The sequence below is a fragment of the Harpia harpyja genome, chromosome 13 (assembly GCF_026419915.1).
Source record: "Harpia harpyja isolate bHarHar1 chromosome 13, bHarHar1 primary haplotype, whole genome shotgun sequence".
Classification (NCBI taxonomy): Eukaryota; Metazoa; Chordata; class Aves; order Accipitriformes; family Accipitridae; genus Harpia; species Harpia harpyja.
This window is the reverse complement of record NC_068952.1, coordinates 23578950-23594315: the sequence shown is the minus strand read 5'-3', so window position 1 is coordinate 23594315 and position 15366 is coordinate 23578950. Positions and strand designations below refer to the sequence as shown.

The 15366-nt window shown below is 37.1% G+C and overlaps 1 protein-coding gene across 4 annotated transcripts in view; it reads right to left on the bottom strand.

Moving 5' to 3' along the window:
* Window positions 1-15366, bottom strand: part of BTBD9 (BTB domain containing 9) — a 147913-nt gene that overhangs the window by 36948 nt on the left and 95599 nt on the right. For all 4 annotated transcript variants that reach the window (XM_052806872.1, XM_052806873.1, XM_052806871.1 and 1 more), the window contains 2 exons: window positions 12828-13017; window positions 3212-3319 (listed from right to left, as the gene is read on the bottom strand). In XM_052806872.1, coding sequence (XP_052662832.1) covers window positions 3212-3319; window positions 12828-13017 — 298 coding nt within the window. The remainder of the gene's footprint in view (window positions 1-3211; window positions 3320-12827; window positions 13018-15366) is intronic.

Genomic DNA, 15366 nt, shown 5'->3' with positions numbered 1-15366 from the left:
AGTCACCATCCCTGGAGGTATTCAAAAAGCGAGTGGATAGGGTACTCCAGGGCATGGTTTAGGGGGCGTGGTTAATGGTTGGACTTGATGATCTTGAAGGTCTTTTCCAACCGAAATGATTCTATGATTCTATGAAAAAGTGCTGTCAAATGCAAAGAAATCACCTGAAAATTGAAGGGGGCGTGGGGGGGACAAACCTTTCAATTTAACTCAGTTACAGATGATACAGTTTTTAAGAGTAACTGCAGAGGATAGAAAACTTTCAAAGAGAAGTAAAATTTTTTCAAATTGATGCTTTTCTTTACTTTTCTTTTTTTCTAGTCCTTGTTAAATTGAATCGTTCTGGAGTCCACTGAGCTTTTGTAAGTGTAAGTTTCAGGACCAGGTCTTTGTCTTTGTTCAGAGCAGATAGTTACAGACAGTACTAGGACACTAAATCTGTAGACTTTAAGGTTAAAGACTGGCATTTTGCCAGCTGGATGCCTGTCTGTCAGAGAAAGAAGTTAGGCAAAATGCAATTCTGTAATCCACATGAAATAGTTCCTGCAGCCACAGCTTTGAGAACTTCCAGAGCACCTATGTTTTGAATCAAGATCTTGAAGTATACCATGAGAAGGCAGCTATCTTTATATCAGGGATGCACCTATACTTGTCCAAGGTTAAGGCTTTAAAAAAAAAAAGTGTGTTTTGAACATGGTGAGTAGATACTTGAACTGGGCAGTCAATCAGCAATTCCACCTGCACTGTGCATATTTCAGCAAGTGCTCCTTTTGACTGTTAGAGGCTATTAGTATCAAAATGTACAAGGAAAAAGTACAAAAAGATTCTGATTCTGAGTCCCTCTCCCTTTTGTGGTTTCAGGCTTCTAGTGCTCCCACTGCTGGAGGCAGACAAAAAGATGAATTTTATCTATTACGCTGAGATGCCTTTGAGAATGATTAAATCTCCTTTACTCTTTCTCCAGACTTGCAGGCAGAACCCAGGTTTTCTGCTCATCCATACCCTGCTCTTTACAGACAGTGAAAGGACATGTCAAGTTCTCCTTCACCAACACATCTAGACCACACTGTAACACGTTTGAATTGCACTATTTGTTAAGACATAGAATATAAACTTTAGAAAAATGTGTATCAACAGTGTTGCTAGGAAGGACTGAGTAACTCTCTTGCTTGATGTGACAAACTGAGATACATCTCTGAATTTGTAAAATCAATTTTGTTTTGGTTGGCACAAATACAGAATGGGTGGGGGCTGTCCCCATATGAGCTGATGACTTCAATTTTGTCCCAGGAAAGAAAGCACATCTTATGGAAAGGTGACTCAGAGAAAAGGAGGGAAATAAGATTTTTGTAAGTCTGACCTTCCCTGGGGATCAGCCAGGAGATCATACCCTATCAACATTCACTGAATACTGAGCATACCTGGCTTCTGGATATGTAATGTATAAATTTGCAGCCTGTCTGTTCAGTCCCATGACTGACAAGGATCTGGGTCATTCTTTATTTGGAATTAGAACAATCAAATGGTTTAAGAAGGCTATCAACACTGAATTATTCTTCCATACTAGAAGAATGGGTTTTATCAGCAGACCAAATAATTGCAGAAAAGCCAATGGAGAGTTGTGAGAGACTGAAAGAGTTAATGTCTCAAACATTGTGGTGGGGCAAGTTCTGCTTAAAGACAAACCCAGCATGGCAAGGAACCAAGGTCAAAAGCCCATCAGCTCAGACATCAGCAACAGGAGGGGGAGGGTGTGCTGGAGGGTGCCCAGCTACGTGTTCTGATACAAAGATCAAACAATGGCCATGTCTGCAGGGAAGGAGAAGTTACTCCACAAAGGACCTTCAAGCCCAAAGGCTCACAAACTGCTCATTAGCCTAATAAATTTGAGTGCCCACCCAAAGGAGGGGCAAGGATGACAAAAGGACACAAACTGAAGCCCCAGGTGCGCCAGCCCACCGGAATTGGACCCCTCGGCTGAATGAACCAATGCTGGACCCAGGACCAGTGAAATCTTTCTCTCTTCCTTTTTCTCTCTCTGTCTTCTCTCTTTCCTTTTCCACAATCCCTACACCTCATCCCTTTAAGACATAAAGCCATTGACCAAGTCTGGGACTAAGAGTGGATCCAGCCGCCCTGGGCCCTTCTCTGAGGAGGAGTCTAGAAAGCAAGGGAGTCTGCTCTGAACCTCATGACTTGACAGGAGGGATCTCCTTATCCCCTGAATTGATGTGTATGGTTACCCTGGGTTACAGAGTTTACAGAAGCAGTCTTACGCCAATTCCTGTTGTGAGAAACCCTGCCACCTACTACCACGCCTCCCCAGTTCAGTTTGCTTCTGTCATGAATAAAATCTTTAACTGATCATTTGGTGTTGTTTCACCTTAATTTAGCCCAGGGGAATTTCAAATTAAACATGACTCCCTGGTCTGTCCAGTCTGGGTTGTGACAAGAGTATACATACGGAGAGTATTCATGCCCAATTTCTCCTGATTTAAGTATACAAATGAAAATTAAAGAGTTTTTCTCTCTTTTTTCTCTCTTTTTAAGAAGAATGTTTTTTCTATGGAAGGGTCCTGTTCAAAGACAGAGTGGTCAGTGCATGTAAGTCAGGTACTCTGCTTTTGAACAGAGACAAGGTCAAGCGTAGGTAACTGATCTGTTATGGTTTCATCCTTAGCCTCACTCTCCCCGCCCCCTTCAAATATCATACATTACATTTATGTGCTTTGATAAGAGAGAAAGGCATTTGATTAAGAAAATCCTTTACCAAGCCTGCTCTCTTTCTTCTCCTACCGTGTTTCTCAATGCAGGGTGATGTGACACCAAGGTAACAATAAACACGTGAACTCCGGAGAAACATAGTTTAACTTCCAGTGATCACAAAACCAAGGGTATGGTAGGCAGACTGTTTCTGAGAATGAGCAATCAAACTGATTGTTTGAAGATCCAGTACTGATTTGGATCTTCAGAACTTGATTCTGGTTTGAAAGTCTAGGTACTCAGCCACACTAGAAGCTATTACCTCCTGAAGTTGTATTTACAGGGGTCTACAGGTAGTAAACTACAGGTTATGTCATGATCATTCTTTTCACAGTCAAATAGTCACCTATGTAAGTGCTGAACAAAAGGATTAAAAAAAACCCCCAAACCAAAAAACCCAGTTTCTAGTTCTGACTTTGTGCAAATAAGTGGAAAAAAAAAAACTCACTTGCAGGAAATTTTTGTGCGATCGGCCACCATAGTCCACTGCTGCTGATTCGTTGAAACCTCAATGTAGTAGCTGTAGCTCCGATCATCACAGTCCCAAAGTAGCAACCTAAGTACAAAGAAGTTGTTGGGTGATAAGTAAAATAAACTTTAAACCAAGCTGCTTAAGTCTTCCAGTCCTTTATTTCCTCCTCTTAATCCTTTATAAATTTAGCTGTTTCTTTTGGAACATCCCTCTAACACTCAACAAGGTCTTTACTGTTTCTGTCATCTCAAACTTGACTGTCTCTATTTTTACTATCCTAAGGCCAGTAACAGACTTACAGGCCTATAATAACCATCTTACTAACATTAATCTATTACATTCAACCAATTACTTTTAATTTATTTCAAAGTCAATAAATGAACTAATTTATTTGGCATGTGGCATTGCCTGCTGTAAACCTGAATCAAAGATCTGTTTGGAAAGGTCAGTTTAAGAGGGGAAAAAAGATTCTGGTGACTAAAAAGATTACACTGTCTTCTTAACTGTATTCTCTTTTTTTTTTTTGGTAAATACATCAGAAATATTAAAAAAAAAAAAAAGCAAGTAGGAAAATGGGAATTCCCAGTCCTGGTTCATCATAATATGAGAAAAAAGGCAATGAATTGTTGACCAAATTGCTAAAAAGACAGAAGAAAAAGGAATAAAATAGAGGTCTCAAGGACTCATTCCACACTCATTCTTACAAACATGCAGCTCTTCAGGAAGGGCACTAAATAACATATTGAACAGCCTTCAATTTCCATACTTGTCTCTCAGAGAGGAAGATCTAATGCATCAGGGATGTGATTTAACTTAAGTATATCATTCTCAAAAAACATATCTGGCAAGTGTTGTGTCTTCTCTACTTCTTCTCTTTATATGGGGATTATCTCCCTGTTGTAAGAGATATTTGAAACCTCACCATCATTCCTCAATTTCATTTTATTTCTAAGGATATGAATTAAAGCAAAACCAAGAACCTTGCCTCTCCTCTCCCTCTCAGTGGATGGGATTGAGATATGTGTACTTAAGAAAGATATTCAGCACAGAATGCCTTCTTTCCCCAAAACCGTGAAAAATTCTATCCAGCATGTTTGCAAACCAATATGGAGCATTCTTTTTTCCAATGAAGCATCTACGAATGACAAGAGGGTATTTAAACAACTTAAAGGGGCAACAGACTGGCCAGAACAGAGGCAGACACTTCTGCAATTTCTTCTTTAGAAGCAGTTAAATGTTGTCCATATTTTGATATAAACTCAATGGCAAACATGATATCAAAACCAAAATTTAAAAAATCTTTTCTATTTGAGTTAGAGGTGACTGAAAGCAAAAACCACATGCTGCATTTACCATTCTCTGAAATAATGCTGTCTTGTCAACCTACCCCAAGTTTTTGAATTGCAATATTCTACGTGAACAATCCACATTATATCTTCATGGAAAATCACGTTTTGCTGATTTTGTTTTTGTTAAAGCTCTTATTCCCTGAACCCTTACTCAATACAGCAATGGAAAATAAATACTGCAATATATAGGCTGTTACCAACTGCTGCTGTCTCTTGATCCTCAGGTTCTTGTCAACACTTACTAGGATTACTGCTCAAGTCTGGCTATTTGTTACAGAAGCAAATGAACCTGCTGTAGTCAAATAACCAAAGCACAGCTAGCTACCCAAAATAGCTGTAACTGCAATGATTACCTAAATGAGAATAACTACAGCCACACACAGAGACAGAGAAGTGCAAAAGCCAGGTAATACGGCTAACCTGGCTTCCTTCTCCAGCTGTGAGGAAGAACTTCCACAGATCCGCATTTTTCAAAGTGCAATAGATAAGGATCCATTGATTATCAATGAAAATAGCTGAGACACACACAAAAAGAAAAGGAACTTGTGCCACACTACAGACTTTCCCAGACACAGAGTATCAAGCTGTCTCTCTTTAATCGCCTTTCAGAAGAGTGCCCAAGTTTTATATTATAAATTCCTTTCTTCCAGTTGAGAAAGTCTTTCTTGCTTTCAGCTGCTACCCCTTCTAGGAGGAATGTAACTACAAAAATTATTGCTTACTTTCAACATTTAAAAAACCAACACTGCTAGAGGGGGAAAATGACCTAGCCAGTTGCTGAATGCAGAATCCTTCCTCTTACAGAGAGATGCTGTCCCAAGCAGAAGTGGGACCATCTTTGGAATTTGGTTATTAAGGACACATGTGTCTGTATCTTTGCCCTAAAAACCAGTGCTATTACCTTCTTTTCAAAACAATCTTGTTTAGCTCTGGTTTTTAGGTTTTGGAATCACAGCATTCAAAGTGGAATCGTGTCTACTGGACAAGCAGATTTAAAATAAACTCCCTAGATGCTCTCAACTGAACCTAGCTCATTAATATTATAAAAAATAGTAAGCTATCAAAAATAGCTTTAAGATGCCAAAATAAAACATTTTTAGCAGAAGCCTTTTAGCACATATTAATACTGTCTATTTGCAAATTAAAAACTTCAGAGCTGACCTAGTAAAAATAAAAATAGTTGTCTGTGGCATCATGAAAGACTTACCCCCCCCCCCCCAACAAAAAAAAACCCCAAAACCCAAGCCCCACACCCTACAAGAAAACCACCCAACTCCAACTGCTCTCCCTCTGGTTCATCAGATCCTCCTCATTCTGCTTTTCTATAGCTTGAAGGTCTCCAAACGCTGAAGAGCCTGAATGAAGTGCATTTTTTGTTAAAAAAAAAAAAAAAAAAATTAAAAAAGTTTATGGATTAAAATTCTGGATTTGGTAACTACTAATAATCAACAGAACCTGAATTGATTTAAGATCTGTATTTAAACGAAGTCTTCTAAATGATAAAAAGAGGGTAAAGCAAAAACATACATAAATTTGCTTTCTTTTAAAAAGGCTATTAAAAAGTAGCTAATTATGCTTTTCAATAGGATCCTTTTCATCATGGGTGCTCAGTGTTGTTTCCTTGATCCATGTTTTCAAAGCTATGATCAAGAGTTTGAATATCAGAAGCACACTGGTGACTGTAATTTCAACTAACAATACTCTAATTAAAACACAACTGACTTGGCTTTAGAGCAAAAAGCTAACAGGACATATGTGTTCCTTTTAAGAATGTGTATAATTGCTCTCTCCCAAAACAACGTAGCCCAAGTTAAATAGGTTTAAAAAGACATACAGCTTAGAATTATTACGAACTAAATAATGAATGAATGAAAGTTGGCATAATCTTTCCCAAAGTGACTTAGCATGAATGCTAAATGTAGATTTTTGTTTCTTTGGGACTTGTGAAAGAAAATAAAAAGTTCTTTCTTCACCTCCCTGCAGTAGCTTTTTTAGGAGAGACTGGGGAGGGAGACTGATGACAGAATCTATTTGGAATTTACTCTGCATGAAATGCCTTTCTGGATAAGCAGTGAAAAACTTTCAGGTGATTACATGAATATTCACCAGTGCACAAGGGTGAATTCACACTGAGCACAAGGGCCACTTTTTATGCCAGGTAGAGTAATCTTTGAAACACGTTCCAGGCAAACTACCAGGCTAAACTTTTGTAGAGAAGCTATGTTTTGATAAGATGGATATTAAATGACAGGAATAAGAATATTCCACTTAAAAAGTCAGAACTATTCTCCTTGGAAATGCATCTGTTTATAGCAAAATTGCCCATGTTCCTAGGACTTTCCATATTAGAATAAAAAGCTAAATTGGCTCTTGTTAGTAAATCTTGCCCTTAGGATTGAGAAGGAAAAGAGGAACGAAGCTTTATCCAGCTCACTCCCTGCAACATTGTGAGATTTAAACATATTTCTCATATGCCACTTCTTTGGGTATCTAAAGTCTAAGCCTGTTAATCATTTAATATGGTACTGTTATTTACATCACATGCTGACAATGCCCCTTTTTCTAAAATAAAAGCTTTTCAAATATAAATAAAATTTCGTATTACAGGTGTGGGAAACTAATTATGTTGGCTACCTGTTACATCAAAAGACATTGCAGTACTTTTTTTAACAGTATTTCCCTAAATGTCATGTGTTGCCCTGTGATTGATTGTTCTGCATTTATACAGGCATTTTGTGCTGTCTCTGCTTGCTTTTCATTCTTAGATTTCTGTAAAAGAGATTCTCACTATTTAGTTCAGACTGCTATATAGCTACATTACACTCAAGGTTTTAGCAGAATACTAAACAATAATAGTCATGCACCTGACAGGATGATACCTGCCTCCTGAATACTTTAAGTCAGTAGTTACCACATACAGTATAAGCATTTGATAGTACTGTGTTAATAAACTACTTGCATACTTACAGAAACCCAAAAGACAGAAATTAAAACATGAGGTAGCGACAGTTGCTGAAAGGTGGGGAAAAAGACAGAAAATAATACGGAAAGGTTTTTTTATACAATTGTCTTTGCATTTTTGCCTCTGGTTGTCTATAATCCCCTTTCATTTTCTGCAGATATTTTCAGTAGTTATCTTGCAGGAAACCAATCTTTCTTCAGGATCCTACAAAGGAGACAGAATTCCTGCATATTTGCTATGTACTTATATGATCATTTATTCTGAGTTACGATTTCACTCTCAAGTCAGGCAAGCATAGAAAATAAGCAGCAAAGAAAGAAAAACTTCATAAGCAGAAGCAGTATGGAAAATGAGAAAGTGTAAGAGATGTATATGATGATGGTAAGCAAATAGAAAACACATTAAAGCTAATTGATTTCATTTGTTAATTTAAGAATTACTCTGAATATGAAAAGCAAAGCAGTTGGCTATCACATATTTATATTAGTAAAAAAAGTCTTTGAATAGATTAAACTGGGATAAGTGGTTAATTTACTTTTACAAAGATGCAAAATATTTCTCTTTATTTAACATGAAAACCACTATGGTAAAGAAGAATTCTGTCTCCCTCCACCACATACACTATAACAATTCCTGTTCTTTCTTTTTTTTGTTTAGGTGTTTTTTTTTTTCCTTCCTTTCTTTTTTTGGAAGTGCATAGGAAAAAAAACCCAAACCCTAGGAAGTTATCAGCCAAAGACTGTAGCATCATAGTATTACATTTCTATTCCAGATAAATGCAGGGAGAGTTAGACAGCTATTGTGATATGGCAACCTTTTCAATATTAAAGTTTTAGCCATTTAAAAGCTAAATTATGTTTATTATGTTAAACACACCAATTGCTGTCTTTCTGTTCCTAATTAAATGTAATAGTTTTTCTGTCATTGATAAGGGCCTTTTCAGAGAGGAAAAACAGCAAGGTTATTTTCTGTCCAGACAGGCAACAATGTTGAAAAAGTGTCTAAAGTAACATTTCCTCTGTAAACAGTTCCAAGTATCTTGTAAGCTGTTCCAAGTAGGAGTCTTAATAAAAGAACAAACCTCTTAAATAAAAAAATGTTTTAATTTCTTTAATCTAGAAGACAATATTTAGTTACAATGATTTTAAAACAAAATCATAGAATCATGGAATAGTTTGGGTTGGAAGGGACCTTTAAAAGTCATCTAGTCCAATCCCCATGTTTCCAGGTCTTTTCTATTAGAAAATACTACTGAGAGCAGAGACTATCATTACATCTGTTTCAGAATTTCTGAGTAAATTTTGATGTGGAAGTCAAGAGCTCCAAATTTATACACAAATACCTGAAGAAGTATTTGATATTAACAAGGTTTCAACATGGTCTCCCATAGCATCCCTGTACCCAAGTTGGGATGTTACAGTTTAGATGGGTAGACTACAACACAGGTAAAAATTAGCTAGATTGTTTAGCTCAACAGGTAGCAGTTAACAGTTCATCATCCACCCAGAGACTGGATGCAAGAGGAGTTCCTCTAGAGTCTATTCTGGGACCTTTCCTGTTTAATATCTTTATCAACGACCTGGACAAGGAGATGGAATGAGCCCACATCAAGCTTTCAGATGACAGCAAACTGTGTGATGCAATCAATACACTCAAGAGTATGGCTGCCATTCAGGAGGACTGATTGCCAGCCTCTGGAAAGACTAAGGGCATGGGCAAAAAAGAACGTCATGAAATTCAATAAGATCAAAAGCAAAATGCTGTACCTCATACAGACTAATCCACTGCAGCAGTAAATGCTACAGTCTGGCTGTGCTAAAAAGGACACGGGAGCCATACTAGAACAGAAGATGCCATTAGTTGCCTGTGTGCCTTCTCAGCAATGAAGGCTAGCAGCACATGGAGCTATAGCAACAGGAACTGAGCCAGCAGAACAAGGGAAAGAGATTATTCTCCTTTACTTGACACTTGTTAGATCACACCAGGAATACTGCATCCCATTTTGGACCTAACTACAACACTGACAGATCTGAACAAGTCCAGCAGAGGACCATCGAGATGGTCGGGAGGTTAGAGCACACACACTGTGCAAGAGGCTGAGGAAATTGGCTTGTTTAGCCTAAGAAGGCTTGGGGTTGGAGAGGAACCTAACAGCACTTTTCAATAGCTGAGAGCAAGTTATCAAAAAGACTAAGCCAGGCTTCTCCATTGAGATGCACAATGGGAAAAACAAAAGAAAACAGTCAAAAATTGAAACAGGACATTCCAGATGGACTAGAGGCATAGGAAAACAGGAACCATGAAGAAAAAAAAAAAAAAAAAAAGAGTACACCGTGTGAATAATTAAACATTGGAACAGACTACCCAGAGAAGTTGTGGAATTTCCTTCCTTGGAGGTTTTCAAGACCTGAGTTCACAAAGCCTTCAGTAGGATGGTCTTTCTTCATAGCTCACCCTCCTTTGACGAACAGGCTGGGCTAGATGTCTTTCTCAAGTCCCTTCCAACCCAAACGGTGCTAAGATTCCAAGACAACAGGGTGACTTTTGCAGAAAGCATTCATATAAGATATACTCCTGAAACATTAAACTCTCTATGCATTTCTAATGCATACTTGAGTACCAAGAGTTCTTCTGCCTTTTTCATACTCAGTTGCCATGGTAACACATTCTGACTTGGGAGGCTCTCTCCAGTGATATTGTGATTTCTATACACTGAAAGCAGCTACTACCCTTTTTTCAAAGGCTCATGTATTTACTCTCTCTGATACAAATATATTCAGTGGCACATTCATGCCTCTGAACTTAAAAGATGTGTACTTTAATTCCCAATTATTCATTTAGAATCCAAACCCACAGGTCTAATGACTCAGTTTCTGGGGTAGAGCAATTCATGTCATTCTGCAGTCACAGTGTACAGCCAGCCTAAAGAAAATGCTCTGGAAAATTTTTTTCTATTAGACAGGAGGGTGAAGTCAAGGGAGTTTTCAACCAAGGAAACAGCAGGAAAACAGGCGATGAATACAGTTCAATCAGTTGTGGAAAACATTCTGTTCAAAAAAATCTTTTGCTTTCATTAAGATGAAATATTAAGGCTTTTTACTCTAATCTATGTTTATATGCGATTTGATTTCTGTACCAGTCACAGATTTCCTGGTGCTACATAAAGAGACTGTTGTCACCATCTTTAGCACCGCACAGTACACAACATGTTCTAGACCCTACAGCCAAAGCTGTAGCTGCCACATAGTGAAACCTCACTTCCCCACTCAAAAGGGCATCTTTCCCTTGGCTGCCTATGATCTGCAACAGACATGGCTGCAACTCAAACCACTTGTTTTTCTAGGCAGAACACAAAAAGGAAAAGATGACATAGTGCTAGAATTTCTGTCTCTAGGTAATGCAGGTAGTATCCTCTGTCAGAATATACCCTAGACAATGGTGTTTATTATTGTTGTTTTTTAAGGCAAGTTATTCATCTTGTTTGTACTATACATGCAGGAAAGCTGACAAAGAAAGATGAGATTCTGATCCTATACCTGCACAATGAAATACCACATAAATCACTAAATGCCTCTTAGTTTTAAATTATGTAAAGTTTGGGGCTTTTTTTAATTTACTCTACACACTTGCTGATTATACATTTATAATTTCTTCACAACCAGAAATCTAGTTCACCTAACACACTCTTTAATAATGAGACTTATTAAAAATCTTCTGCTCAAGAATAAATACTACCACAGTATTTAATATAGAAAAGTAATTTTTTTTGCACTGACTTGAAAAGATAGTATGATTCACCAATTGAAAGACAGCAGAAAATCGTAAGATAGGAAGACAGAGACTATGAACTGAGAAACTATGCATTTTAGTTTTATATATTCTTCTCTTACTCCTTCATGTGGCCAAAGCTTCTGCTGCTACCTAAATTTAAGTTTAAAGTGGCATGAAAATGATGCAATTACATTTTCAATTACCTCTTAAGAAATCTGAGTACTGTGTGTTCCTGGTTTTCTACTTGAGATGCAATACTTAATTGAACATTAAAAACACCAAACTCAAAAGCATAAAACATTGAGCATGGAAAGCTACCAACTATACTTATTCAACCTGCTTCACACAGTGAGAACAATGCTGGACTTGCACTATGCATAACATTTATAGCTAGTATACAGACAAAACAGTACTTTTATTAGGTTAGAGATTTGCCTGGATGTCTGATTTTAAACTTTATCTTCAAAGTTTTATAACCATATTAACAATGCCATAAGCGAAAACCAAAGTACACCAAACAGAAATTGGCAGTTATAAAAGAGCTTTCAAGTCTCACTTGCTCATCAGTCAGTTTGAAGAGGCAACTCTTAACAGGCAGATGCCACCAAGCTAGTTCCTAGCAATACGTACATATGTACACTGTCTCTGTTGCAAGCCAGTACCTCACCTGCGGTTTCAGCCTTTGCTCACTGGTACTCTAACTTCAGAAACCTTCTCTTTTTTTCCATTGTCACAGAGAATAAAAATTAAGTCCCTGACAACATATTCTAAATTTACAAAGAATGGGAAGCCATTTAGACAAGGTTTTGTATGTCTGATTTTATGAAACCAAAAAAACAATTTACAGTCAGAGAATCTGAAGTTGGCAAGAATAATCTTCACCTGTGAACAATCCCGCTCTCCAATCTATTTCCAAAGTTTCTACATTAGCCAAAAGTTTTTCTTCATATGTATACAGACATTCACTGTAGAAATAGCTCAATGAACTCAAATCCAGATCTGAACACATTCATTAATCCAACACTGTAAAGTAATATTCAGGTTACTGTACCGTTATTATACACTCCATGTTCAAGTAAGAACTGGTACTAATTGTATAGTGAAAAGGAAACCTGGCTTACTCGAGATGATGGCCTTCTTCAATAAATGTTTCTGCTTTCACAATGAGGTGGATATGAGGAACTGCATCTACTTTGACCACAAGTGAGGCTGCAATTAGATTTCTATTTTAATATAAGTATATATCTTTAATCTTACAATTTGACTATTACTATTATTATGCATCTGAAATGTAGCATCTTCTGGAATTGCACTGCTGTATCTTGACATATAATTCACACATTTAATTTTTAACATGCCAGTTATACTGAAGTGAGAATCCAAATGACAACTACTAAGCTAGCCCCCTAATTACCATCATTTCCAAATGTCATATACTCTAAAGAAAATAACTGTGCTCAGCAAAAGTTTCACTGTTGCCCTTAATTTAGAGAAAAATAAACCGTCTTACCTTATTGATCCAATCATGTAGGGCTGTGCTAGCTGTACTACAATAGCTCCACTCCCAAGCTGATGGCATGTGTACCCAGAATCCCAATCATAGTTTTTTGTGTCTCCATTCAATAAGGCATTGCGACTGCGGCTTACACCCTCAATCACACTGGCACAGTCTGCAATTGTTGCAATGTTTTCAGTGGGAACTGTGAATTAAAAACACAAAGACAACAGACAGTCAGAAAACAGTTCAGATACCAACAGTCTTTAGTTCCGGCAAAGAATTGGGAAAAAGAAAAAAAAAAAAAAAAAAAAGGATGAAAGTATGATCAAATATGGAAATATAACTCTTATTTAACATGAACTATGAAGCAGAATCAAGAGGTACAGATAATTTTTATAGCATTGATCCCAGAATAGCTTGGTAAATTAACAGATGGATTTCTGTCTTGGTGATATGAAAGCACTCTTTTAATACAATTGGGGAAAAGACCTTGTCCAGCAAAACTTCTGAAATTTTCAAACAATTTCTTCCTGTTTTCATGATAAAACCTCCCCCCCGCCACCCCCCCCCCCAAAAAAAAAAAAAAAAAAAAGAGAGAGAGAGAAAAATAAGTGGGAGATGGTTTAAAGCACTGATCTGGACTGTGGGAAGTCAGGACTCAAAGTCTTCAAAACCAGGGCTTGAAGTCTTACAGCTCAGGAGGCTATTCTCTACACACACCTGATGGTACTTCTGACAGTCTCTCTGACTGTGATGAGAAATTGCACCCCAGAATTTAGAAAGTGAAAATGCTTTTTAATACTTGCAAACCCCTTCAACACAAGTATTGGACTACAAGATGAAAGGAGACACCAATAGGTCTGCCATACAAATGGAACAGCAAGTGCAGAAGTACTTCTCATTCCATCAAGAGACAGGAAAAAGGTATGACTGACTGCCACAAAAAAGAAATTATAAAATCCCAATAGCAAAATAAAAGATACTACTTAAAACCCATCCTCTTGAAAAAAGGAAGGCCAAAACACAGGATAATGATTTTCCTCCAGGAGATAGGAATTATACAGTACTTTCCCCCCCCCTGTTAATTTCATCAAAGATCTTTGCCAGGTAATTCTTTTTTCTATCCCATATGCAGCCATAAAAATGCCAGCATGCACCAGCCTGCTATGCCCAAGAAAGTCAAAGGTGTTACTGCAGAATATCAAATTCGCCTTCTTTCATTATGCAATATAATAAAATATAATATAATACCATATAATCCTTACATGCAGTTATTTGAATATTACAGGGATAATGAGCAGGTTGGGGAACTCAAAGAATTTTCAAATTAGTAAAAGCATTCCTGGCAAAATCATGACAAGAAGAAGGGAGTTTCAGTAAAAAGAAAAAAAAAAGTAAGGTTACAATTCTAATTGCACAGGCCAGTGCTAAACTGCTACCTTGTGCTGGAACATCTGTAATGAGCTCTTTCTTTCACTTCTACAACCCCTCTTGCAATAAGTGTACATATCCAGCGCTATGGTCCACGTGCCAGTATCACCTAAATTCAGTTCTTCCTTCTCCCTGGTACATCCAAAACTGAATGCTCTAGCTTGGAAACTGCTGTTATAAACCAAATTAGATAAAGCATAATATATCCTTTAATAGGCATTTTTAGAAGCAGGGGAACATTACATACTCGGGGGAAAAAAACCCAAAAAAAAGTAGCATTGGGAGTTGTTATTCTTTAGCAAAGGACATAACTTTAGTGTTGGTTTCCAGAAAACTTTCTAAGAAGAATGCTCTTCTTGTACTTACTTAGTCCTGCTTAATGTGATTTAAATCCAATGCTAAGTAGTTTCCCCCTTCCTTTCAAATCAAACACAATTCATAGTATAGTTAGAACTTGACATAATTTCAGCAATTTCATCAAAAATCAACAACAGCAGCTCCTCTGGGAGGACGCTATAAGAAGGAGGTGTATTTTCTTGTGCATAGAGTACTTTTCCAGCACTGTTTTACAAGTGTTTCAACACTTGTTTTTGGAATTACCTATTATTTCCCTTTGTTAACATTTAATCAAGTATGGTACTTTCTTTCTGTTTGTAATTCAGAGGGAACCCCAAGCTTTTTGAACATCACCTTCCAGCAAGATGATGGATGAAAAAAAAAAAAAAAAAAAAAGCTATTTAAGACACCTTAGTCATGTCCAGCACTTCCCTAAAAAGCTCAGTTTTTAACTAACATCCTCAACTTTTCAAAACCTCCCTATTCTCTCTCTCAATAAAAAAATGAATATTAACAAGGCTGAAAAATGATGCTCTCTGAACATGTAAAAATCAAGGTTGCCTGTTGAGCCTTTGTTTTTTTGGGGAACGTGTTGAAAGCACTGATTATCTAAATGATAACAAAAATTCTTTCAGCACAGGCTGTATTAAAAAAAAGTTAAGATTTTGTGTGTCAGCCTCTGATAAAATACAACCAATCTGTGTGGTAATTCAATTTAAAAGAAAGAGGAAAAATAAGTTACCAAAAATTATCTGAATAACAATGATTAACTTAAAATTTCCAA